The following is a 27,827-nucleotide window of genomic DNA, read 5'->3' as shown; positions in this document are numbered from 1 at the left end:
CGGTCCCCAAAGAATTTACAATCAAACCATACAAGCAGCGTATGAGGGAGAACGCAGGAGGCGGCAATCAAAATGTATACAAGATAGAATTTTCAGAATCACTCACTGGCAGCCTGACTTCCACAGAAGTCCATGGAAGTTTAAGTACCTTTCAAGACCCTGCCCATAACGTTTATGTATATTATATTCATATTGATATACTTAAATTTCTCTACTGCCTCAAACCTGTCCATTCTCAACTGCCTAATATTTTGCAGGCATTAAGGCAGAGATGTGTTTTGAGGAGAAAGGGCAAGGTCCTTACAGATCAAACAGCGATAATATCTATAGCGGTTTTATGATGGCAGCAGCTGTCCATTTGGGATGATGATGAGCACACCAAATATTATTCCAAATATTGTGAGGCAAGTCTGTATTTTAATGTACGAGTCCATGGGTGAAATACTAGTGACATGTGGTTTTCTGGGCCATCTATCATTATTAATTCTTTCATTTGTAGGAGAAAGAATGCCAAATGTGAGAACTTAGGGCTTCTATTTACTTTCTGGCTTGAATATCTAGAGGGAAAATAGATGAATGGATTCTGCGAACTTTTCAGTTTTGTGTTCTCTATGCTGTGTATGTGTGTTAAGAATGCTGCTTGTTAACAGCAACATTTTGTTTACACAATCATAATAAAAGACAAAATGGCTACCATTGTAAGACTTCCAAGTACAATTTTAGCTGAAGACATAGCTTTGAAAATTTATCATTTTTATGTTTCTCAATTACATCAGTGACGAGGCTTCACTTGACAAGATAGAGTCATTCATTTATTCTCTTTGCAATGGCTTGCCCCTACAGGATCCAGACTGTGCAAGGCCACTAGTTGGCACCAGCCAAGGACTGGTCTTGTGACACCATGTCAATCTCAGTAAGTCACAGACGAGACATTCAATTCTCTATAGCAGGTTGCTGTATAGCTGTTTTCAAAAACAATTAGTTAATGAAAGAAGGATCCAAAACACTGACTAAGGCTGAGCACAAAGAATCCTTAACATTTTCCTTGTGACCCATTCTTAATGAAAAAGAGAAAGTGATAAAGATGAGACTGCAAAGGATCCTGTTTACAGGATCTTGTCAAAAGAACTGATGAAAATTAAATAAGGCTCGTTTTAGTTGCTACTGCCTTCAATTAATGAAGGAACCACTTCCAGTCATAATAATTACCATATGTGCACTGTGCTTTACCTCTGGGCATGTTAATTCCACACATAAGAGGATACTGCTATTAGGCTGCACTAGAACACATTGATGTCACAATAGAAATGCTCCCACTGTAATATTCTGTTACACAAACTGATTTGGATGATAGAGAAACAGGAGTCAGCACTGACTAACAGACAACTGTCTGGTTGTCATTCCTCTCTCTGTGCTCAAACACAAAAATAGTATTGCAACAGAAGGAAAACAACAGATCACTTAGCTGTTCAGCAGACAAAGCCTTCACAGTCTTGAGAGACAGACGCTGTCTCCCAGATAGTTGCAACACTGTTCTGGGTACGTTTTGTATCAATTACTTTTCATTCGCACTGCAATCTGCCAGATCGTAAATTTATGTTAACAGCAGCAGTGAATGCCACACAATGCTAGAGCAATCAAATGGAAGAATAATATGGTATTTCCCAGTAAAATATGTACTTTAATTTTATGTTATCAATTAACTTGAATTATGTATATCTGATTTTACAGGTTTAGTATAACCAGTGGAAAATGTATATACCCCAAAAACCTTTAAAAAAATCAGTTTGTAGTCAGTAGGGGGCAAATGGTTTGTAAATAAAAGTAAAATGCAAAGTTAATAGTAAAGTGCACTAAAAGATGACTATAACCTGTTTATAATTTTCATGGACAGTACATCAGAATAAATTTTAAAAAATGATCTGGTCAAGATCATGTAAACTAGATTACCTACTATATTGAGAAGTTTAGCTCTTAAACAAGTACTATAAAATATTTTCAAATCCATACGTCTCTTAATTTTATTGCTTCTACTTTATGCACAAGATGATGTGTGACATCAAGAATATACTTAACTTGCCATCATACTAAATCACAAGTTAAAAGCATTCAGGTAAGATAAAACTGAAAATTGGTTGAAAATTATTTCTAACTACAATGGAAAGGAACAAACATGAATGTAAGGGTTATATTAAGTTTATGATCTGCAGGACGTGTATATAGTGAGGCTGCATGTCAGCAACCTCATACAATATTTAAAGTTAAAAGGGATATGGAGTCTTCTTAGCAAAGTCATAAAGAAACTAACAAGAGTAAACAGTTAATGTCTTCTTGCTACTTCTGAAATTAGGAACAAACCAGATTTCGTCAGCGAGGTTTGGCAACGTGAGAAATCCTGTAACCAATTTCATTTCCTGATAAATGAACGGTCCACAGGGGAAAGTCAGCCAGAGGGTTTCGGAACTGTCGAGTGCTCAGACATTACTGAAAGACTCCTTGAAGGAGCCAGACAGTCTATTGCTTATCACTACTGAGCCAAATAGCACCATGCAAACATTGGAACTGCCAGATTCCATTTAGAACTCTTACTGAAGCACAACATGATAGTACTTCATCAACATGTGGTATCCCCTTAAAAAATGAAATGACTATAGTACACTTCCTATATTATGCTTTAAGCCACTGAGCTGGAAACACATGGCTGTATAAAACACACACTGGTATATGGCTTTTAACTTCTTTTATTGTTTATACATTTTAAAGCCAAGCCCCAAAAGCAACTTTGTATTTAGAATGAGTTTAAATTTTTTTTTATTTAGTATTTCAACAGGAGAAGTAAGTACAGAAAGTAAATAATTCAAGTATGGATTATATTTTGTCAAGAGTGTGACTGGGGCAAAGTTTCAAATGAATTGACTGGCTACACTGCTGGCAAAGTTGAGCAATCTCTCTCTTGCATTTTAGAGTTTTTTGTTTTAATCTAAATAAACTCTCTCAGAGTTCTTTTCTATTTTAAGTTATCACAACTAGTATATGTGATCATTTAACAGTACAACATAATAGTAAACATCAGATCTACCTGCAAAATAACTAGAACTCTTCATTATAACAGACAAGTGGTGATAAGTTTTTAGATGTAACATTTAAAAAACATCTTTCAAAATGGAGCCTAACCTGAATGTTTGTTCTTTTTTATATTGCTACAAGTTGATACACAACTCAAACATTTTTACAGAAAAGTCAAGTAGCTTGACACGTAGAGATTTAACTTTTAAAAGTCCAAAGCCTGAGCTTGTTAAAAAAAAAAAAAAAAAAAAAAAAAAAAAAGTATTGCCAGTCTGATGACCCCTGAAGGGAAGATAAAAAGAAAAAATAGCTCAAATAATAACTTCAGGCTTTTATTACAAAATATAGGCTAACTTTTCAAGTGGCTTGCAGGCTTAGATTAGTAGTGGAGTCTGTAGTTGATTAGCTACACCCTTACAAACAGATGTCATAGTGACAGGGAGAAAAATGCTATAGATTCAACAGTTTATAAGGAAGGGCACATTTTCACTGATGAACAAAATATTAAAAAAGAAACCAGGAGAGCTAGAGAAATATTATATGCTTGCTCTTAGCCCAAATGTCTGAATTTATTTTCCCTCCATCTTCTATTTGCTCTTGTAACCATAGGATAAATTCTTCATGTCAAAGGAAATTTTTCCCATTTGACTAATTTTTCTCTTTATCATGATGTAGCCATGTATTAATTTGCTGTGATTTTAGGGATATTGCTGAGGTTCAAACAGAAGGTCAAGTTCTGTGTTTGATAAACACAGGGTGGAATACATTAAAAAAAAAGTTCTTTATGTTAAGTATTTACCATTCAAACCCTGGTTTGTAAGCAAGGTATATGAAAACCAGAATGCACCTTGGAGAGAGGAGCATGGTTTAATCTTAAAATAGAGAGCTAAGAATTCCAGGAATCATAATCCCAACTGACACTGACTCCCTGCTGTGGCCTTAGTCAAATCCCTTAAATTCTCTGTATAACAAATTCCCCATCTGTAAAGTAGGGAAGATACTACTTATCTTACCAGAACAGTGGGAGGATTGGTTATGCTTGCAAAGTACAGTATTCTGAAGATAGAAAAGAGTATTAAATGCTAACTATTATTAATGTCCTTTGGTTAAAGCAGTTACTGCTATATATATTACATATATGTGCACGCTCTCTCTCTCTCTGTCTCTCTCTCACTTCAAGAATTAAAGGGTAATATGGTACTCACAATTCAACAACAGAACCCTCAAGCTGAGATTTCCACATTAGCAATGTCACTAATTCCATCTTTACCTACTCGTCTACCAGTACTTTGCTTCCATAGCCCCTGTTATTCAGTATCATTAGTGCAGAGCAGCAAAGAGGTATGAAGCACGGGCTCTCCCAAGTTCCATGTTGCCATGCTATATAACATATAAAGTCTTGTGACCCCAGACACATGGCGAGATGGATAGAGGTTTGGATTTAAAAGTGGATAATGCTAACTGAGGGAATAGTAAGTGTATAAGAGTAATGATGCGACTGGATAATAATGACATTCTTACTGATGCAATAGTTACCTGAAAGAGGATACGGCCCAAGAAGATTGGACATGAAACCAACAAGTGCTTTTTAATTGGCTTGTTGATCATTGTGATGGATGCCTTTCTCTGCTAAAGAACAAACATGATTGCTGTGCAGCATCGTCAGTCTCTGTTGATATGTAGAATAGTGATAGAAATGTAGCTGTGTTGATATCCCATATCTGTTGATATGGGAACTAAGACTCTGGTTGCCTATGTCTAGGCAGCAGCAATGCAAGTTACTATTGTTAAGTTGCTCCACAGGTGACACGATTAGCAAAGCAACAAGTATTTATGGTTATATTCCCAAATTGTGAAATATTACAGCAAAACACTGCACCAATGCCACTATTACAAAATTGTGGTCATAAAACAAATGAACACCATGTGCTTAAATAGTATCATTTATCTGTGTGTGTCACTCCACAAATCGAGGCCCTTTTTGTAAAGTATTAAACTTATTTTACAAGCAGGGAAACCGAGGGACTGCAACTCTCAGTCTCACAATGAGCCAGTGGAAGAGCCAAGTAAAGATCCCAGGAGACCTGAATCCCAACCCCGCTATCAAGTCATCATACCATTTGGAGGACTGATCTACTCCTACAGAAGACTCCTGATAACTTTCCTGGAAATTGGAAAAGTCCTTGTTTCCTATTATTAAACTAGCAGTAATGGTTCATAACATTTAAAACTACCAGTCCCTATTGACTTAAACAGGGCCAGGAGTTCAACCATGAATCTTTAAAATGCTAAGAAGAATGCACATTTTAGGGAATAGTAGGGTAACAGGACTGAAGTTCTCTGTTTACTCTTGATCTACAAAGAAAAAGTTTTATGGAGTGCTCTTTCCAAGTTGAAGGCATGATGATTATTTTCTGCTGGAAAACATTCTGGCTCGTTTACAGTGAGAATCTAATATTACATGGGAAAGAGTTTAAAGAGCAGAGACTCAAGAGCTTGCTAATGCATATTTTCCTATGCTGATTCTGTAGTGATGTTTATATTACTCTTTGATAGGGAGGTGTCAGAAAAGCATTACTATACTTCTGACATTGTGCCAGGAGTACAAGTAAACTAAAATTGCTGTTTCTTTTTAGCCCTAGTTAGCAACGCCAGTAAGTTGCTTTTTAATTCCTTCTCTCTGCACCCCACCTCCCATTTAATAGGTTTCCTCACCACCACTACTGAAAGAAACCATAGAAAAAGCCCCTGAAACAAATGTTAAGTGAAAATGCTGTTTTAATTCCACAAATGACTGACAGCTACAATATAAAAGCAAACCTAAGTTGTTTGGGTTCTCAAGAGCAGCCACATTTTTAAGCGAATTTCCAATGACCATAAGAGCATTATTTTTGCACATAAGCCTATCAAAATAATTTAATAAAAATGTATATTCTAGAATTTTCATATCCAAAGGACACCTGGGGAGAGGTGGACTGCACATCCCCTTCTCAAATAGTCTTGAAAGTAATGTATAAATATGGGATCAGTTACAACATTAACTAACTCTCCTTGGGAGTGCCACAGAGAGGTTGTGGTATACACTACTGTTGCGAGACCTGGCAATCTTTTGACAGATAACTTGACTGTAACTAGGACCTTATGTGCAAAAGTACTTTTCTTATACCAACAAAAGTAAGCCAAATCTTGGAACATGCAACATTTAAAATCCCACATATAGGTTTAGTGGAGCAGTAATTGTACTGGGCATTTTTGTTGCTTTTTAAATTTAACAATCTTTGTTTATATCAATATGCTTTACAAATGACTCACCATATTAAGCAAACAGTTTAAAAGTCTACAGTTCAGTAATATGAAGCTTCTCACTGAATGTTTCAAGCTGAACTATGTTCCAATAGTGACAGTATACATTTATTTCCCTTTCCTTAAAGCTTCCAAATTACGTGCATTCTTACAACGTATACTGGAAACAGAACTTGGAAATCAGTTTTGTAATAGCTGATCACAAACTCATTCCTACTCATTTGCAGTATCTGCATGGTATACATTGTGTGTACAGAGAAATAGGCCATATTTTAATTTCTTTAGAGACCATTGGAATAAATTTTTGACAAAAATTTTTGCTGCCCTGTTTTTTTGAGAGCTCAACCCATTTTTCAAATGATTGTGGATCTGAAAACTGCCACTGAAAAATTATTTCCATGAATCAGTGATGCTGATATAGTGCCGTAGGCGATGTTTGCACTTGCAGAACTGTATAAAGCACGTACTCTGCCTGTCCCCAGGGCAAGGAAAGAGCAATGTCAAACAGAAAGACTCTGGCAGTGGAGAGAGGTTCTGATAGGCAAGAGGCACCAGGGAAAAGCTCCGGCATCTCTCTATAGCATGAAAAGGCTCTTTCGGCACAGGAGAGGCAGCAGGGTACTATACTTCTAAAAACAGCAGTGTAGATGGGGGAGGCAGGGATTGGGCATGTAGAGAGAGTCATGTAGAGTATAACACTTCAAGGTTCTGGCAAGTCTTTACTTTACACACCTAAGCAGTGCCTCACCATTTCCACTGTGATTTATAGCTGTGCTACAGTGCTGTAACTCTGTCGCTGTGGCACGCATAGCACAGACATGGCCTGAGGCACTTTAATTCCAAAATAAGGGTGTTCACACATGGAGTTAATCAGGCGTAGCTAATCTCGAATAACTCCCCATGTAGGGAAACCCTTAAACTGTGATTATAAACCAGTTTGGTTAAACTGGCGCAAATACTTGTGTGGATGCTTACTGCAATGTAGGTTATGTCTACACTACCGCTGTACCACATAGCTGTGCTGCGGTAAATTCTCTTATGTAGCCAACAAGAGAGACCTCTGCCATGAGCATATTTAAACAACCCCAACGAGTGGCACATCTCATACTCTTTAAATGCAGAGGGGCACCCTTGGACCCGGTGCAAACTGGGACTGAGCCAGCATGCTTGCGTGCCGACTCTCAACTTTTTCAAATGCAGAGCCACTTATTGGTTAATCGTGTATCTGACCAAAATTTTGATGGCTACACAATTACCAAATCACACGCTTCCTAAAATCCCTAGTGTAGACATAACCTTACCTAAGACAAGTAGAAACAGGTTTAAACATGAAAATTAGCCATGATTAAATAAGTGTCTACACAAGGGTTTTCATTAGTTTAATTAAGGCTATTTAATTAAACCAGTGCAAGTTTGTGTGTAGACAAGCCCTTGGGCACCTGCTTAATTAAGTACCATCCTCAACCAGGCCATCTACTGTCCTAAGTTCAGTAACAACACTTCACATAATTGTTCCTGGATCTCCTGGCTGTCTCAAGGCATGTTCGTTGAGGGAAGGACAGCACAAAAGCCTGTGAGAATCAGACCTCTGGTTATGAATGCTTTCAAAAGTATCATGAATTAATTATTCACTGCTTCTCAGTCAGCTGAGAAGTGAGTGACATCTTACAAGAGTATCTATGCTAGAGCAGCACAGCTGTAGCTTCTCTGCTATAGCATAGGTATTTACTACCACAACAGAAGGGATTTTTCTGTTGCTGTAGTAAATCCATCCCCTAGAGAAGTGGTAAGCTAAGTTGACAGAAGCACATTCCATTGACTTGGCAGCATCTAGTACAGCAAGGGTTAGGTCGATCTAACCAAGTTGCACCTAAGTTTTAGATGTGACCAGGCCTTAATTTTGTTCAGCATGAACCAATGCCATTCAGTCCGATGTGAGAGTTGCAATGTAGATACACACTAGAACTGTGCTTTGATTTTTATGCACAATTCTGCCCCAACAAAACTACTATGTATTGTTTTTAGCATCAGTTCTGGAGAGCCGTAAAAGAGCTTGCCAAAAATATCCCCTACATTCCTCCTTCCAGTTTGATATTCTGAAGGTTAAGGGTTAACAGCAGCTGTGTGTTAGCCAAAGGGAAGTTTGCATTACAGCTGCCTGCATAATGTCAGACCTAAGGATGTATTAGACACAGTCAGCTTCCAGTATTGTCAGATCCTTGACCTTTCAGAGCAGAAAAACATAAATATAGAGAAAATCTGATGAATTTATTTTTAGGAAGTTTTCTGTCTCCCTCACCCAGCACTATGCCCTAGAGTCCCTGGTCTCCATCATTAATCTGCTGTTTGCTCCTTTGCAATGCCATGTGGCATTAATTTACATATTCTTATGTAGTGCTCCGTGTCCATGGCAGCTGGGCACTATTACAACAATTAAAACAAACATAAAACAGTCACAAGCAGAGACAACCCATTTAAATTAGTAAACTGTGTGTTTGCCATGGCTTAATTAAAGGCCTGTATGAACAAATGTGCCTTGCATCGTGCCCTGAAGCTCACCAAAGTCTTGTTCTGGCACAGCACAGCACAGCAGCCTGACCTCCAAGCACGAGAACTCAGTGGGGAATGCCCTGCTGCAAGATTCCTACAACGAAACTCAGTGAATCATCAGCAAGAGCAATCTTTCTGATCTTAACTGGTGTCATGATTCACAGGGTGAGGGATGATCTCCCTTCTAGTTGCACCCTAGACCACATCAAGGCTTTACAGATTGTAACCAACACCCAAAATGCAAATAGTTGGCCAATCCAGAGCACGGAGCACTGGTGTAATGTATGCACAGTGATCCAAGATACTCAGGGTATGTCTACACTAGCTCGTTAGTTTGAGCTATGTAGGCAAATGAGGGCAACCGGAGTTGCAAATGAAGCCTGGGATTTAAATATCCTGGGCTTCATTTGCATGTTCCTGGGCGCCGCCATTTTAAAATCCCCCTTAGTCCGAACTAACTGCCCGCGGCTAGATGAGGCAGTTAAACGTTAATTTGAACTAAATCCTTAGTTCGAATTATCTGTTACTCCTCATTCAACTCATGGAATGGCCAGGAGGTGAGATGTGATGTGTCCCCGGAATGCTGCCCCGGGCGGGGCAATTGTGTGCAGGGTAGAGAGCTGCTCCCGGGGCAGTTGTGTGCGGGGCTGGCTGAGAGTCCTCACCTGGGGCAGAGGGAAGCTGCTGCTAGAACCCAGGGTTTGCAGGGAGTGAGGTGCTGGGGTAGTGACACACGGAGGGAGGGGAGGGGGGAGACAGAGTCCTCTGAGGAGTGAAAGAGGGGCAGAGATGCAGTAGGCCCCAGCCCCAGGAGCAACTGCACCACAGTCCAGCTCCAGCTTTCGGAGGCTGCCATGCAGCCCACCCAGGGAGCAGCCAGGCATCCACTATGGGGCCCTGGCCACAGCTCTACCCTGGGGAAGGGCTGGAGCTGGCTGCCGGAAGAGCCCCATCATATGGTCCTGGCTACAAGAGCAGCCTCCCCCCACCCCCCGGCCCCTGCCATATGCCTCAGGCTGCAGGAGTAGCCCTGGACACCAGAGCTGCCTTCTCAACACGTGGCCCAAGCCACCGGAGCAGCCCTCTTGTCATGCAGCCTGCTGCCATATGGCTTGGGACTGCTGGAGCAGCCCCAGCCACCAGGGCAGCCAACCACCACAGTCCCAGTTGGCCACAGCAGCCACCTGCCCACCCACTATGCAGTCCCGGCCCTGGCTGAGGAGCAGCTGCCCACCACTCACTTTCTGCGGGAGCTAGAACCCACCATGCCTCTCTAGGTATTGCAGAAAAATGAGTGGTGTTGCATGGCTCTGCAAAATAGGTGCGCAGGTCTAGAATTATTTGTGCGTGGCCACGCAGGTGTTCAACTTAGAGAGAACTAGGGCTCAAGGTCATTACCCAAACCCCTGGATCCCTCCTGCACTCCAGTCCTCTGCCCTAGTCACAACCTCCTCCTGCCCTAGGTCACAGCCCAAGCCCCTGCACCCCAATCCCGTGCCCTAGGTCACAACTGCCTCCCTTCACCCAAATTCCCTCCCAAGCCCTCCTGTATCCAGTCCCTTTTGCCAAGCTCCTTTCTGCACTCAACCTCCATCCCAGACCCTGCACCTCCTCCAGTAATACCACTTTCCAAAATCTTAGAGTGGTTCCCCATCAAAAATTATTGTCCACCTCTGGGTTAGGCAGTACTCAAACAATCCAGTCTCCTATTCCCCCTTTCCTCCCTCATCCTTTACTGTCTGGTGACTAAGGGCTTCTTTCCTATGTAACAAACAGGAGTGGAGGGAGCTAGAGCTGTTCATATATGAGGAACAATACTCTGATGGTATGTTTAACCACGATTTTGGAGCAAGCTTCCCAGCGCAGGTGGACAGACTTAACTTATCAGGATTCATGTTAGTGCCCTAAAAAAGCTGGCATAGGCTGGAGCTTGGACTCGGAAGTGACCCAGGAGGATCAGTCCAAAATGCTTTGTTGATATACTCTGAGATGTGTCCTGGTTTTCTGTTCAGTCAGGGTCTAGTGATTGGATGGAACAAGGTTTTTTCCTTTTACATTCTATTGAGTGAATTTTATTGCTCATAAAACTAGAACAAGTTTTAATGACTGTTAAATGCTTGTCTGATATCAAAGAGGCACAATATAAAAGCATAAATGCTTCTGTAGAGCACAATTAGAGATTCTGAAGAACCACAGAAAAAAAAAGGAGTAAATACGAATAAACATGCAGTGGAAAAAAATCAGGCAGGGCGGATATCCAACTTAAGCAAGTATTTGTAAAAATAAAATGTTTAGCCAGTGGGATGTTTCTTTCAAAAGCATGAAATGTGGTCTCTCCAGTGTGTTCACTCCATGAACCCAAATGTCAGCTTCCAGTTAATACCTGGCATTCAGAACAAGTTTTCCCACTTATTGTAAAAGAGCAGTTATCTGCTGGCTAACTCCCATTCAAAATCTTGAGATAAATCCCAGACTCCAGACACAGTCTAACTTCTCTCTCACTCCTAATCCTCAAGCTACTGATAATTCACCGAAAGGAAGAAGAGACAACCTGTGAATTTAAAGAGAAAGACACTGCGGTCAATTTTCACCTATCACCATGATCTTTAAATTGCCCTTAATAAGCTTCTGCAGTAAAAAAGGGAGCCTGGATCCGTGGGCTGCTTGTCTACAGAGGAGACAGCTGTATCTATGAGCTGTAGTTTCCACCTCAGTCCCAGGCTTATTAGCTTCATTTATCTTCTCTCTCAGGCTGAAGGAGAAACAACCAGCTCTTGATTTCAGTGCCTGTTCTTTATCTCTCTGTTTATGCAGAAGTCTTCTAAAAGACTAAAGTACTCAGCTTGGACTCCTCCTGACTTACTTAGTATATGGCTAAACGCACTAGATTTAAAGCAATGTTAATTACACTATGTTTATTTTGAACAGCAGTGAGGTAGCTTCTTGTAAGCATACTAAGATAGAGCTTCCAGTTCTTGGCATGTATTTGCCAAATAGAGTTAGGAATCATTTTTCACATATTTACCTAAAAAGGCCAATTTAATTAGCAATCTGAGATGAGTTATGTGCTCCTGTCAATCACATGCCACTTCGCAGCTTGAAAGTGACTAGGAGCGGCATGCAACACAGTGAAACTGGTAAGCACCATTGTGCAGACCAAGATCATGGCTGAAAGTGCTTTTATTTGTTCATATTTTTTCATATTTTGACAATGGCTACAACAATAAGCTCAAAATCTAAATAAATCTAATTCAAAGTTATTTCTTCCACTAAACCCACAGTAACTGAGTCAAGAACATTCACAACTTTAGATATTTCTCTTATTTTTATATATGTATTGAAAAATAAAATCCTGACCTGAGCTAACAGATATGTGTCTGCCTTGAGTAAATGAATGAAAGCACTGCTTTAATCCTCACCCTTCCACCCCATGGTCTGTTTACTGTTCATCTACCTCACTCAACATCAGGGATTACTGATGTTTGAGCACTCATGATGAAACTCTCTATACCTAGAGCTACCCATGGCAGGCACTAACCATACCCAGAGAGTCATTCATAGTATTATAGGATTAGGACACTCTCCTTTGTCTGGCAGTTGAGGCACTGAGGTTCCTTTATGGTGCATAGTTGCTGCATGAAAAAAGAGGGTAGATCATTGGGCTGCCCTTCCAAGGAATCTACCTTAGCCTTGGACTAGGAGTTTCCCAGGTTATAGTCAGAGACTGGAGCAGAAGAGCTATGTAGCGCCATGGACAGAGCGAAAACAGGTAGGCACAAAACAGCTCCTTCTGAGGGACACCACAGAGGGTCCCGCTCTGAGGTTCCTGCAAAAGATAGCTGTTTGGACTACTGTTTGTTACCACCTAATTGAGGACATGTGGCTTGTGTACATTTTACACACACACATACATACCACTAAGGAAAAAAATCACTGATATCTGCTCCAGACAAGAAACTGACTTTTGGTTAGGAAAGGGGCAACGGTAATATAGTGAGTATTTGGGAGCGCGAGTCGTCTAGTGGTCAGAGTAGCATACTGGGAACGAGGACACTCCCTCTTCCTGCCTTGATTCTAGCTCTGGTGACTTTTGGAAAGAGGCAAAGCTTCTATGCCTCAGTCCATTCATTCTTAAAAAAGGATATGCGTTAGCTCTTTGTCTCATAGGAGTTTGCAGGACTTAATGTTTGTCAAGAGGTTTTGAATAGAAGACAATACTAAATACTAGGGGTTGGCCACCTTTTCAAACCAAAGAGCCAAACTACATCAAAATTCAGAACAAGTAGTCAACAAAGAGCTGTGTAAGTATGTCCAGCTGCATGACTGAAAATATACAAACTTAATATTATTGATAATTGACATAATGGTTAATAGCATAAATGAAACATCGTACAGTAAAACTCAAATTGTCCGGCATCCAGTGGTCCGGCACTCCTGATAGTTCGGAACCAACTGGAACCCGGAAGTGCTCCGGCCAGCCAGACAATTGGAGCTGCTATGAGCCCCATGGGCGCTCGTGGCTGGGAAAGGAAAGGGGAGAAGAGAAGAAGGGGATTATACCCGTGTGATGTGTCTCCTGGGACCCGCACTGCGATCAGCCGGGGGGGGAGGATGGACGGGGAACGGCACGGCGAGGGGCGAACCCTCCGTCATTTTGCAGGAAGGCAGGAGAAGCCCCGTGCGGCTGCCAAGAGTTTCCGGGAGGTTTTTTTTCCCTGCAGACATGCCCCTCTCCCTTTCCAAAGATCCATATCTGACAGCTGAGTGCACTGCTCAGTGTAGGGAACACATAAAGAGACTGCTCCTGTTAGGGTTGCCAGATGGTTTGACAAAAAATACTGAACATCCCTCTCCCGCACCAAAATAACCCCAAACCAACCAACCACAACACTGGGGAAAAATTCTGTCAAGGGAGGAAAAAAAAAGGGGGAGGGAGAGACCAAAGATGGTAAGCAGAAGCAAAAAAGTTGCACCACTCCCTCCAGTTTTGGATCACACACTAACCCCCAATGCCCCCCCCTCCGAGCCAGGCCTCCTAGTCCCCCCCATCCCAATGCACTCACCCTCCCCCCCCGCAGCTTCCCCTCATCCCAGTGCACTACCCCCTCCCCCTGAGGTAGGCATCCCCAGAGCCAGGAGCCTCCGCCCCAATCAAATCTTCCCCCTCCCCTCTGCAGACCCAGGCATGGAGGAACAATCTGACTTTTAAAGTGCTCCTCCTGCCACCCGGCCCGGCTGCCTTGGCTCCCATTGTAGAGAGAGGGAGGCATCACGTGGCCAGCTCCCAGTTTCTGCTGGTCACGTGGGCCAGAGCAGTGTGAACTCCGCTCCCAGCCCAGCCTGGCGCCCCCCTAGTGTGGCATCTGGCAAATGCCCCCTCCTGCCCCCTCTTCGATAGACTCTACCGTGCTTCTCACTCCCCCGCCCCTGTCCCCGCCAGACGTGCCAGGGGAAAATTGTCACCGCTGGGCTTCTGTCCCAGGGGAACGAGAAATACCGGACATTGTACATGTCTGGTATTTCCTGGGTGTTTTTTTTTGTTTTGTTTTTTTTTAACCGGACGGAGCCAGCAGATACCAGACTGCCCGGGTGAAAACTGGACACCTGACAACCCTAGCTCCTGTTTTGCCTTGCACAAGCAATGTGGTGGCAGGCAGACTGCTGCTGCAGGAGGGGGTGAGCGGGGGAAACAGGCTGCTGTGCTACTTGGACATTCCTCAGCACAGACAGCTCACAGAGCTACTTGTGACACTGCTCCCAGGAGCTGAGGAAGCATGGAAGAACTCAGAGGGAATCCCAAAATGTGCAAGGAACTCTGCCTTTTCACAGCACTTCACTGTGGGATACATACCCACAGTGCATTGCTCACACTGTTCATGATGGTTTTGGCATGACCTACCAACCAACGGACAAATGTGAACACCCTCTGTGAGAGGTAGGAATGTGCTACAATTCCCCACCATACAGTTGGGGAACCAAGTCTGTTAAGTGCTCATTCAGGATCAAACAGGGTGCCTGTGTTCAAACAAGATTAGGACTTCAAGTTGGTTGTTTTCAGTGGGCCATTTTTTTTCTACCCATGAAATATGGATCAGGAAAGTGATCTGAGCAGTGTTGTGTGGCCCTGCAAGGGCAATCTGGATGCCTGGAAGGCCAGAGAGGATGATGAGACAATAGTAAAACTGGGAAATGAGGTGGGCCTGGTTGAGAATTTTAACAGTGTGGTCACAGAGTAAAGACTCCATCTCTGAGATGTTATGAGAAAGTCCTACCCTGGGTGCATTCTAATGTCTCTAACTTGTAGGCATCAAAATTCACTAACAAATCAAGAAAAAACATTTTACACATAAATAAAACAAAAACATAAGCTTTCAGTCTAAACTAATGAGGTATTTTAAATAAAAAACAAACATATTGCAATCCATAATGTAGTATTATATGGCTTGATCTCAAAAGAAAAATGACATCTTGACATAGTTAATTAAAATGTAGCGTTCTAATTAATTAAGTCTTTGCCAGCACTTACTCTTAACCTGTCTTTGGGCAATGCGACAGCTCCTTGTTTGATGATTTCCAGAACCCTTTCCACTGACAGCTGGGCTCCGGCTTGCTCTAAGCGTGAGCTGAAAAAGCTGATCACCTGGAACAGAAAGTGATAACACAAACAAGCGTAAGAAAGATAATTTTGCCAGTTCACAAATGAAACAATCATTTTCTCTCTTTCCTTTGATCATAATATCTTTAAACTGTTTTGTTTCTAAAGATGCATAATTACTTATGGCACAAGCAAGGAATGTGCTGATTTATGGAAATTATCAACATTCTTCAGCTGTAGTGTAGGTGGCTGATTAATACAGTTCATTTAGCAATGCAATTCAATTAATAGATTTACATTCTGTTTATATATATGATGCTGAATAACAGAAATCTGTGTAATATCTTATTTATTTCCTCCATTGTTACATATAAGAAAACTTCTGGTTAATATTTGATTCAAATATGCTTGTAATGAATTGGTTTTTATTGAAACAAATTCACAACTACCTAAAACTTAACAGTGGACGTCACATTCCTTAAAAGATTTCAAAACTATAGTGGAGAAAGCATTAGAAAAAGCATTGTTGGGAACTATCTTGCTTTGGCAGGAGATGGCCTAGAACAGTGGTCCCCAACCTTTTAGGGCTGCCAGGCACCTGGGGCGGGGCCACTCACGCGCCGGGCACCCGGGGGTGGGGCTGCGCACACGCCCAGGGGCAGGACTGCACACGTGCCCGGGGGTGGGGCCACCCATACGCCGCGAACGCAGTGCCATCCATGCGCCACACTCCCAGAGCCGGCGCTGCTCCTGTGCCATGTGCCCAGGGGCTGGGATGCCCATGCACCACGCACCCGGGGACGGGGCCACCCACGTGCTGCGTGCCTGGGGCCGGCACTGCCCCTGTGCCACGCGCCCAGGGCCAGCGCTGCCCGTGCTATGTGCCTGGGGCCAGCGCCACACTTGTGCCGCACACTATGGGGCCAGCACAGCCCTTGCACTGTGGACCTGGGGGCGGGACCACCATACGCTGCACGCCCCGGGGCCAGGCACCGCCCATGCGCCCGGAGGTGGGGTCAGCTCCTATCACTCAGCGGGCGCACAGAAATGGCCCAGCAGGCACCATGGTGCCCGTGGGCACCACGTTGGGGACCACTGGACAGGAAGATCCACTAGTTCTCCCATCTCTAATTTCTATTAATATCTATTGTCATTGATTTTAAAGGCCAGAAGGGACCACCTAGTCCAGCGGTTCCCAACTGCTGGTTGCCAGTTCATGGAGGCTCAGCTCCAGCACCCACGGTGGCTGAGGAATGGCAGGAGGACATGGAGGAGGAGGAGGAGCCTTCCTCTCTCCTCTGTGCTTGGGGAGGGAGGCGGCATGGAGGAGGAGGGAGCCAATGGCCACTCCTCCTACTCACACTGCCGCTTTTGCTGGCAGTGGCGCTAGGGCAGAAGTGGCAGCAGGAGGCAGTGGAGGTGGAGGAACCTCCCTTCCTCCTTGGTAATGGCAGCCAGCTGGGGCTCCACACTCTGCCAGTGTAGCCTGTTTTGCCAGCAGTGGTGCTAAGGCAGCAACAGGAGGAGCCTCCCTCTCTCCTACGCTTTCAGTAATGGTGGCCACCTGGGGCCCGGGGCTCTGCCCCCGAGACCGATTTGGCCGGTTGCGGCAGCAGGAGGCAGAGAAGAAGGCGCCTTCTTCCCTCCCTCCTTGGTCATGATGGCCAGGCCAGGTCTCCATGCTCTACCCCTACCCATCAGGATGCAAAACACACTTGGGGAATGAGGGTGCGCAAAGGAGAGGGAGTGAGCACATTGCCAACAGCCATTCCCCCATTCCGCGCAGCAGTAACACGCATGCTGCTTAGGGGGACAGCTTCACTCTGGGGAGTGTTGGGACTGGGGGGACAAAGGGGTGTTGCGTGGGCATGGTAGGGTCACAGGGCAAGAGGGTCACAGGGCAAGAGGGTGTCGGCATGGATTATAGGGGTCAGAGGTTAAAGGGTGAAAGAGCATAGGGAATAGGGGTGGAGGTCAAGGGGTGTTAGGCACTGGGGAGCAAGGGGGTGGGTTAGGGCCAGGCGGCCACATAACATTCTATTTGTGTATTTGCATATTCATTATTTGTATGATGAATATGCAAATACAATGTTACCGGTCTGCCAAAGGTTTGTGAATGGGTTTGCCGGTCCCCAGCATAAATCTCGTGCATAATACAGACCATAAAATGTTACTTAACGATTCTTGCCTCAAGACCAATTAATCTGTGGTTGAAGCAAAACATCAATTTTAGAAAACAGGATAGTTTAATGTTTCCATCACAGTTGGACCCAAGTAGTCAGAGATGCAAGTTCACACATTTAAAGTAGTACTTGGTGCTAGCTTGAGATTTTGCTGCTCTTGGAAAGTTGGGAACTAAGCACACTTCCCAGACCCATGCACTGAAACTCCTGCCCTGGTTCTCTGTCTCACCAGCTATGGCTGGTTAGGCCTCAAGAAAGGGGTGATTTTTAGGGTTAAAGGCAAATTCAATAAACCTACCCACCTAACTAAACCAGAGGCAGAGTGAGCAGAGAAATGAGACACTCAGGACCACAGGGTTTGGGACTCAGTGTTAATAAAGTTGGAGTGAAGAGATCCAAAAATCACACAAAACTCAGAACAAATATGGTGGCTGGCATAGTCCCAAGTGACCAAACAGCATGAGTCAGGTACCCAGAAATCAATCATTTTTTAAATTTCATGTGTGCACCTCTACATTTTGAGTTTGTAGGGTCCAAATTTTCAGGCTTTTCTCCCTAACCGTTATGGCCAGAAATGCACTTTCATTTTCAAAAAATGGAAACTGAGATTTGCATGTAATCACATGACTCCAAGAACTGGGGATTTTAAAAAATCATGAAATATGGTCATAAAACTGTGAGAGTTGACAACATTAGGGGACACGCAAACCACAGTGATTAAAACTAACCACACATCCATGTTCCCAACATATCTATGCTGTCTGTTCCTTCCTGTTGCTGCTCCCCCAAGACTCAGAACTCCACATGCAGCCCACTGACCAGGCCAGGCTGACACCATATTTTATCCTTCCTTCCCTAGTCCAGCTTGCCCCTGTTAATCAGGGCTTCACCTGCATCATCCACCTTAAGGTTCCAGTAAAAGCAAGTGATCCAGCCCCAGCTCTTTGACATGGAATAGCATGAAACAAGAATACAGTCATCCTATATATATATCTATATATATCTATATCTCCTTTCAACTCCAAAGAACTTAAAGCACTTTGAAAATGACACTAATTCGTCAGGAAGATGGTGGCAACCATACAACGCACACTGGAGCATAGTACATTGTACAAGAGTGCAGAAAGAGTAAATTATGGTCAAGGACACAAAAGCCTGCCTGCATTTCTTTAAAAAAAAAAAAAAGGTACTTAATCCATGACCCAATTACCAGAGCACAACTGAAGGCACTTTATGGGCCTACAGAAATGTATGCACAAATGAGTAGCTGGATGTCTGATTGGCTATCTCCATCTGAATATTCCCAAATCCGTGTACATATTCCATATGTAAATATACCTGTTTACATGTTCCGTTATGTGAGAATGCAGGAGATAGAAAGAGTGAGTTTTTGGACAAGCAAGTAATTCTACATTATGCATCTGAAGGCTTACAACTCCAGCGCACTGAAGTAACCTGTGTTAATTATCTCCAAGTTAAAAAAAAGTGTACTATATTACAGAATCTCAGTGGAGCTGCCTTTGTTCTGTTAAGCGAGACACACAGCTGGAGCCAGGAACCATTAACCTAATTATGCCTCCCAACTCGGCTGCTGTTAGTAAAACAAAGACAGCTGATAGTTTGATTACTCTGGGATTCAAATTAGTGACTCCTTTATCTCGAGCAGGCTGCAAGCTCTGCCTCCTTTTTAGGACAGGTAGATGTGCTATCATCTTCTCTGGAAATTGCAAAGTACAAAACAAATTAAATACAAAAATATTATATTACAAACACTGCAGGGATTCTTTTCACAAGAGTATTTAAGCAATGGTTTAAAGGGAAATAATGCAGTTAAAAAGTGGTTTGAAAATGTCATAAAATTACAAAATCCTTTATCTTTTAGGCAGTCCCATTAGACCAACAGACATATCTCCTACACCACACAAATATGTTGTCCTTAAGCAATGTATTATGCAAAAGAAATAACATTATAATGTTTGAAATGTTCTGTCCAACAAACAATACTAACAGCTCATTAGCTAAGATGGGAGTTTGATTAAATAGGAAATACACCAAAATTCTGGAAGCATGTAAACACTTGATAAAATGGATAGCAATACACTTAATGTTGATTTGTTTGGCATAAATACAATAAAATGTTTTAAATATCAGAGGGGTAGCCGTGTTAGTCTGAATCTGTAAAAGTGGCGAGGAGTCCTGTGGCACCTTATAGACTAACTGAAGTGTAGGAGCACAAGCTTCCATGGGCAAAGACCTACTTCGTGCATCTGTCGAAGTGGGTCTTTGCCCATGAAAGCTTATGCTCCTACACTTCAGTTAGTCTATAAGGTGCCACAGGACTCCTCGCCGCTTTTGTTTTAAATATGTGTAGTTTGTGGCTTCACTGAAAACAAAATGTTGCCTCGTATTTTTAGCCAAATTTATATAAAATCACTCCACTCAAAATGATTTATGTAGAAGGAACTGTGGGTAATCTTGATACCATATACAAGTACCATTTTGTGTAAAACACTGAGGAGAAGATACCAATATATGGGATGTAATCTTGTATTTCATATACTGGTGAGTGGGAAACGGAACTGCCGCTTTTGTCAGTTTTTACTTTTATCAACTACTTTGTGTTTTCAATGTATGCCAAAGCACACAGAGCTTTGGATGGATATTCTTTGCTGTGAAGTGTAAGACTGATATCTAAATAAATAGATATAATTAAGGTAAAATATACAATTGCTTAAGTGTTAAGATTTTAAAATAATCAATTAGAGGGCATATTTGAGTAATTCCATTTTTAAATATTCCAAATGCAGGTTGAACCTCTCTCCTCCAGGACTCTCTGGTCTGGCAACATCCATGGTCCGTCTGGTTGGCGACAGCCAGCAGGGCCAGTGACCTAGCGGTAGATAGCCCCAGAGCAGCTGCCACAGCATAGGGGACTGGGTCAGGGAATCTCAGGAGCAGCTTCCTCCGCCCTGCACGGGGTCAGGGAACTCCTGGGAGCAGCTGCCGCCACATGGGCTAGGGAGTAGAGCCCCAGGGGGGCGGCAGAGATAGGCAGGTGAGCTGGAGGAGGTCAGGCCTCCGGGTTCTCCCGGGGCAGCAGCCAGGAGGGGAGCCTCGGGTGATCCTGGACGCCTGACCTGCCCTGGTCTGGCAAATTCACTTGTTTGGGACCAGTCTGGTCCTGAGGGTGCTGGACCAGAGAGGTTCAATCTATATTAAAATCTCTCGTGGGTTTACAAAAAAAAAAGAGATACACTATATATAGATCACAGTACTCAAAATATTTCAAGCTACCGTAGCTCAAGTTTGAGTTGATGGCAGCTTCTCAGAGAAATGAACAGGTATATCATGTGTAGGAGTGAATAGTTAAAACAAGTCAGTGGTATGGTATTCTTCAACATCCAACTAGTATTGCTGAAGTAAAAAACTATCTACAAAACAGTGAGGAGAGATGAGCACCCTTTTTCCCTCCAAGCCACTTCTCTGCTGAAACCGAAGGTAACTGATTTTATAGTGTTTATTGGTCCAAACAAACCTGGAGACGTACTATTACAAGATGTAGCAGGTGGGGTTTTATTTTTTGTTTTTAAGAAAAAGGAGGAACATACACTTGGAAAATCAGAAATAATTCCTTACAGACACAAAGTTCATTTTTAGAATTTGGAATTATTCAATAAAAGCTAATTATTTTCCAGCGGTCAAGAGCCTTAATTAGAATCCAACCCTAAATAGCTATATTTAAATAAATCTTGAAAATTAACTGAAACCTCAACTTAATCTCTTGCCTACTTAAAAAATGCATGCAAAATTGAAAGTACTTCAGTTTTATCATAGTATTTTAAACCCCAAGGGTAAACACATTTTTACAACCTTTGCAAAGAAGGATTTGAGGCCAAAAGAAGCACAATTTCCAAGTATTTGAGCACTTTTATGTAGTGTCCATTTTGATACATTGCAAATGACTATTCTCACTAATCATTGGAGCAACTGGTCTGATGGAAACAGTAAATAACTACAAAGATGAAATGAACAACTCAGGCTGGTTCCTCTGAATTATTTAAAGCTCTGCATGCTCAAATATATAAGGAGGAAGATGACCCGTGGTAAAAGGTTGCTCTTCCATCCTGGTCCAACTGTTAAAAGGGACTGCATAATCTTTGGCAACCAGCATAGTCAGGGCCAAACTGCTTCCCTTCCCTATTACAAAAAGGACTTTTCTGTACTGGGTGTTCAAAACAATTTGGCCCACCTGACAATAATGCCTAAACTGCTTCCCTTCCTATTACATCAATTTCCCAATGAAGCTGCACCATTAGTTCTTCTTTATAGGAGGGAGACTGCCACACAACATTCACAACAACTAAAATGAAATTATAATTTATGATAAAGGTGTTTTGGTGTTTAAGGTATGGCAGGGAGGAGTTGTTATAGAAAGATCCTGAGAATAAGATGGATGCCGAAGGTCACCGATGAGGAATTATATAGGAAGATACAGCTGAAAGAGAACCTACTGCAGAAGATTACACAATGGAAGTTACAGCTATTTGGGCATATCTGCAGAATGAACGACGAGCGAAACAACAAGACCCTGGTATTTGGCATAATGGATGGTCCGAATAGGAGAGACAGACCCTACAGAGAATGAGTAGATGATGTAGTGGATTGGTGCAGAGCTAATCTACAGAAACTAAGCCACTCTGCACTGGACAGTGAAAGATGGAAGGAAATAGTGAGGGAGTCATCAGACACCAATGGGCATTGAGCCTACGGTTGTTGATAATGATGATGAGAGAATCTAAAATGTACATCATTTTGCCAGTTTGTTTGCTGAAGTTATTGGATATTTTGAAATAAAGAAATATTTATTTATATTTATAAAGTGTATAAAAAAATTAAACGTTCTAAAAAACATATTCATCTATATTTCCATAGCTTGGATTCTATTTCAGCTTAAGCTGAAGTGCTGCACAGCCGGTGAGCCCTTTCTTGCACAGCACTGTTGTCTGCCTAACAAACAATGTCACAACTCTTAACTATTTTTCATAGATAAAAACAACAGCAGGATTCATTTCTGCCTTCTCAGCATACAATTTTCAAGGTTAACTCTGTGACAGAGGAAAACAGTCTTGGCAATAAGTGCAAAAATCTTGACTTTTTTTAAAATGGTGAAAACAAAGGTATTTGTATTTGCTGCGGTTTGTTATTTTTAGATTTACAGCATGGGTACACACTGAGTAACATGTCAAACCCACAAGCAAATCCAAAGAAGATAGGGACAAAAACAACCTCTCATGAGAATAGATAGTAAGGACCTGCACCTCACCTAAGATTACTTCCCAAGACATAGCTCGATTCATACAGGTAACGTGGGTAGAGTATGGTGACTACTCTTAGCCCCTACTGACCTGCAACACAGGTAAAACAGATTATCTCTTTTAGCTCTAACAAAAGCAGCTTCAGGCATCAGCAATAAGAACAGTGCAAAAGTTTCAACATTAAACCCAAAGTAACAATAAATACACCCAGCTTGACCTTAAAACTCTGAGAAGGTTCACTAAAAGATCTGAGAATCTTCATGGGACTGTGGGATAATTTTCAAGTGATCCTTTCATGGAAATTATTAAGTATTGTAAGAACGCTACAGTTCTTGTTAAGTTTACAAACTTAAAACCAGGCAAATTATTGTGAAAAATCTGTCATTGGGAATATTTCAACAGACTTGTAATCAGCAAGGCTGCATTTTTTTCAGCAGACATTTTTAGAAAGTCATGAAAATGCAGTTAAAAAAAACCCCAAAACGGAACAAAAGAAACCCTACAAGCCATTTACAGTGTTTGTACCTAAAATAACCTTTTGCTCATGCTCACTGTAAGTTCTGTAATAACAGGCCTGAAAATAAAAGCGGCCATATTAGAGCCAAGCCAAATCTTCCAGTTTAGAAGTCTCTAACTGGGAAGGGAGAAGGGAGTCATGAGACACAATGGGGAATTAAAATTCTCCCTAGGAAACACTGTGCTGATCCTCTGCATCATCACACTGTTGTTGCTGAGCTCCTGCTCTCTATCAGACTATCAAACAAGGATTTTAGCAGCTCCCAATTAAGTTTGTTCAACTACTTATCACAACTCTCACAGCAGTCAGAAGAAACATGAAAGTAATGAAGTCGGTGACACTCCATGACAATCATAACATGGGTCCAGCTCTAGCAATTACCTGTTTGGAGCTTCTATCAAACTTCTGTGACATATGAGGCAGTTTGCCCAATTTGGGGTCATTTGTAAAATAAAGACAGGTACACAGTCTGCTCTTGGGGAGGGGTGATATTTCAGTAGCAAGATAGAATAGAAATCATACCATTCTTTTGAGCTGTAGGAGCCAGATATAGACTGTCCCATTTAGCCTAGCTCAACAAGATAAAAAAATCCCAGTAAGATGACTTTCTAAAATTAAAAATAAATGACTAGGAAACAGAAGGTATTTTGATTGCAGTCTATTGTTTACAGTGTTAAGTGTACCTGTATGTTCCCACTCATACAGTGATGATAATTACCGAGATAGGGATGGGAAATACAGCTATGTCCAATTTACATTGGAAAATGCTTTATCCTGGGGTAGGCAAAAGGACCTCCGTGGGCTGGATCTGGCCTGCCAAACGAGTTGATCCAGCTGGCAGAGGCCCTGCTGCTCCCCCACCCCGATGCCAATCAGGGCTTAGGGCAGTGGTCCCCAACCTTTTAGGGCTGCCAGGCCGGGTGGGATTGGTGCCGCGCATGCGCCACATGCCCAGGGTGCAAGAATGGCTCGGGCTGGCCCTAGTCACTAGGCAGGCGCACATAAATGCCCTAGCAGGCGCCATGGCACCTACGGGTACAGCACTGGGAACCACTGGCCTAGGGGTTGACTAAGTGTTGCATGCCTGAGGGCAGGGAGTGAGAAACTTCCTGTGCTCCCCCTGCCCCCAGGCCAAATCAGGGCTTGAGGGTGACATGGGGGGAGCACGGAAAGTCTCCTCCCACTCTGCAGGGAGTGTGTGGCGCTTAGAAGTTCTGCAAATTCCTTGAAGGAAGGGGGCAGGGTGAGAGGAGATTTTGTGTGTTTCCCCTGCCCCTAGGCTCTGATTGGCCTGAGGAGCGTGCAAAGTCTCCTCTTGTCCTATAAGGGGCGTGGTGTTTCCAAGTGCTGCACACTCCTTGCAGAATGTGGGCAGGGCAGGAGGAGACTTTGCATGCTCCCCTCACCCCTAAGCCCTGATTGGCTGGGGGGAGTATGTGAAGTCTCCTCCCACCCCCAGGGGCATGGGTATCTAGAGGGAACTGCCAGTTGCTCTGAACAGCTGGCAGTTCTCTCAGGGCAGAGGGAGGGTGGGGGCAAAGACTACAAGTGCTCTCCTACCCCCTAGACCAATCACGGTCTGTGAGCAGGCAAGCATGGAAGTGTCCTGGCCCTGCCCCTTCCTCCTGAGGTCCCGCCCCTTCCAGGGGTGGCCCGGGGCCACTTCAGAAATTTCTGAAGTGGCACCTAGTTAAAAATTATTGCCCATCCCGGCTTTATTCAGTGGTTACCTTTGAACACCTGCCACAAATATAGAAGTTATTTAGGTCTCTGCAATATTACTTCTAGGAAATAACCTGAATATTTCAAATACTGAGGCAAAATAACTAGTTATTTAAGACATCTGAGCAAGTTTTTAAGGGTGAACACTGTATAGAAAAACTATAGATTTTTCACATTGGATAAATCATCAACTACTTTCTGCATGCAATGTTGGCATGCTGCATTACAATTTGGGGTGGAAAAAGTTCTACATCCAGTGTAAAGGAAGAATTATTCCATTCAGTAAGCAGGATTTTGCTGTTGGTTCCTGCTCCTGCCAGTTGTGCAAGGAGTAGTTCTACTGCATGAATGGCGTCTGCAAAAGTGCACCCTGCTAGAGTCCGCAATGGCATGTGGTGTGGCGAGCCAAACATGTTTGCCATGTTGTAGGGGTCAGATAGAGGTGATGCTGGGTGAAGTTGGCATGTGGCATGAGGAAGATGCTGAGCCACCGCCAAATAACCTTATATCTGGATGTCTAGGGGCCCTCATGTAGCCAGTGATCTGGGAACTGCTGAAACCTGGCAGCTGCACTACAAACAGAAAGGCCCCGAACACAGGCAGCCCTTGCTGGAGAAAAGGCGCTTCTGAAGACTGACCAGCGCACAGCCAAAGACCCAAGATGGAATCACCCCGCTTGCAGTGTTGGTACCAACTTTCCATGGCAAGGGCCTGTTTCCTTCTGCATGGGTGAATCCCACCCAAAGATGGGTAGAGCCCTCCAAATCCATGGATATTCGTGATTCATTTTGTGGTACAGCTGTGGATGCGGACACAAATGTTGTGTCTGTGCATGGCTCTAAAGATGGGCTTTAGTTTGTGTGCCACTTCATGGGATAGTCAGCATCCTTCTACAGAACTCCATGCACTTTGCAGCACCCTAAGAACCACAGAGTGGCAGAATTTAATCCACAGAGCACAGAAGGGAAATCTAGTGGCATGAGAACAGTTCTGGGAGTCAGGGACACTTGGGCCCTGTTCAGATGCTTATTCCTTTTGTGATATTAGAGAAATATTTAACTGCATTGCCTCAGTGTTTCCATTTGTAAAGTGGAGGGTTATACTCCTTACTACTTTCTGGAGGATATGGGAGGATTTGTCCATATGCTTTGGTAACTGCAATCTGAGAAAGACTGATTCTTTTCTCCAGGGAATAGCAACTGTGTTGGAACAACTTCTGGATTGGGGGTGAGCAGAAGAGTCTATTGAGTGTAATAATTTATTCAGATGGGAAAGCTGACAGCTCTCACCACCTGCTAGCTGGTGACAGGTACGTTTTAAAAATATTTTTGACATCTTTGCTTTCCTAACAAAGAAGTTATTTAAAATATCAAGACACTCCCTTGGAAAGCTTTAAATAGTTAGAAGGGTTCAGAAACGGCTTGGCACTATCCTATATCCTAACATTAAAGGGCTTTGTTTAAATGGTTACATTAGTAAATCTGCATTTAACAGTTACGTGGAGAAGAATGCCTTTGTCTTCCACAGAAGGCATAGTCTCATGGGCATGAGCTTTTCAGGCAGCAATACTTGGGCTTTGTTCCTGGCTCTACCTCTGACTCACATGTTCATGGACAAATCAAACCTCTTCATAAATAAGTACAGAGCTACCCGCCACACAAGGGAACTGTGACAGTTAATTATTCATTAAGTGTTGTCACCTTTGGCCACTCCCCACCCGATGAAGGGGCAGGTCAGACCAAAGTTTCATCTAGCCCAGGATCTTGTGTTTCAGTATTGGTGAATGCCAGATGCCCCAGATGGAATGAACAGAACAGACAATCATTGAGTGATCCATCCCCTGTTGGCTATTCCCATCCATCCCCCTGTTGACAATCCTGTATCATAAGATCATCTAACAATGAAGCTGAGAGAGATCATGGGCATTTTGAGGTCTGAACTTTCTCAAAAATCTTTCACCAACTGCAAAATTAGAACAGTGAGTGGAAGAGAAAGAAATTCAGCCACTTCAGATTAAGATACAAATGGCTCTGCTTATGGATCTTTGGAAGTGTGTTTAACTCATATGGCAATTTAAAGCAAACATAAACCAGTACATGACTGACAGACTCTCAGTAACATCGCATGACAAACTAGGTACCTATTACAGCAAGAAATTTAACATGCTATAGAGCTTAAAGCTCCAGCAGCTTGAATCTATTTCTCATGAAAGAGCAAAATTACAGTGAATTCCTAATCATTAGGAGCCTGATCAGAGAATCCATGTTGTGCATGTAGATTGCCTACTGAAATCAAAATAAGTTCTTGGCATTATGACGGGGAATTTAAATGCTGTATTTGTAATGGCTATTATACAACAAGAGCTTCTTTAACAATTTTAGAGCATGTCTTGTGATTAGTGACCTCAAATGTCAAAGGAGCAGCTAATAAGGAGCACATGGCATGGATATCACAATTAAGAGAGAAGTGGGAAAACGAAAGTATTTGGGTAGATATCAATAAACAAGGTTAATTAAAACTGAAGGGGGAATGAAAACAAGTTTTATTTTATACTCAAATACTCATTTTCATTCCAT

The 27,827-nt window shown here is 42.7% G+C and overlaps 1 protein-coding gene across 3 annotated transcripts in view; it reads right to left on the bottom strand.

Annotated features, from left to right (window-relative positions):
• DYM (dymeclin) overlaps nt 1-27,827 on the bottom strand; it is a 326,106-nt gene that overhangs the window by 33,976 nt on the left and 264,303 nt on the right. For all 3 annotated transcript variants that reach the window (XM_075932691.2, XM_075932685.2, XM_075932689.2), the window contains one exon: nt 15,446-15,559. In XM_075932691.2, coding sequence (XP_075788806.1) covers nt 15,446-15,559 — 114 coding nt within the window. The remainder of the gene's footprint in view (nt 1-15,445; nt 15,560-27,827) is intronic.

Source organism: Pelodiscus sinensis, chromosome 6 (assembly GCF_052426305.1).
Source record: "Pelodiscus sinensis isolate ZL-2025 chromosome 6, ASM5242630v1, whole genome shotgun sequence".
In the NCBI taxonomy this organism is placed as follows: domain Eukaryota; kingdom Metazoa; phylum Chordata; order Testudines; family Trionychidae; genus Pelodiscus; species Pelodiscus sinensis.
The sequence above is the reverse complement of the archived record's forward strand: the minus strand, read 5'-3'. Positions and strand labels throughout refer to the sequence as shown.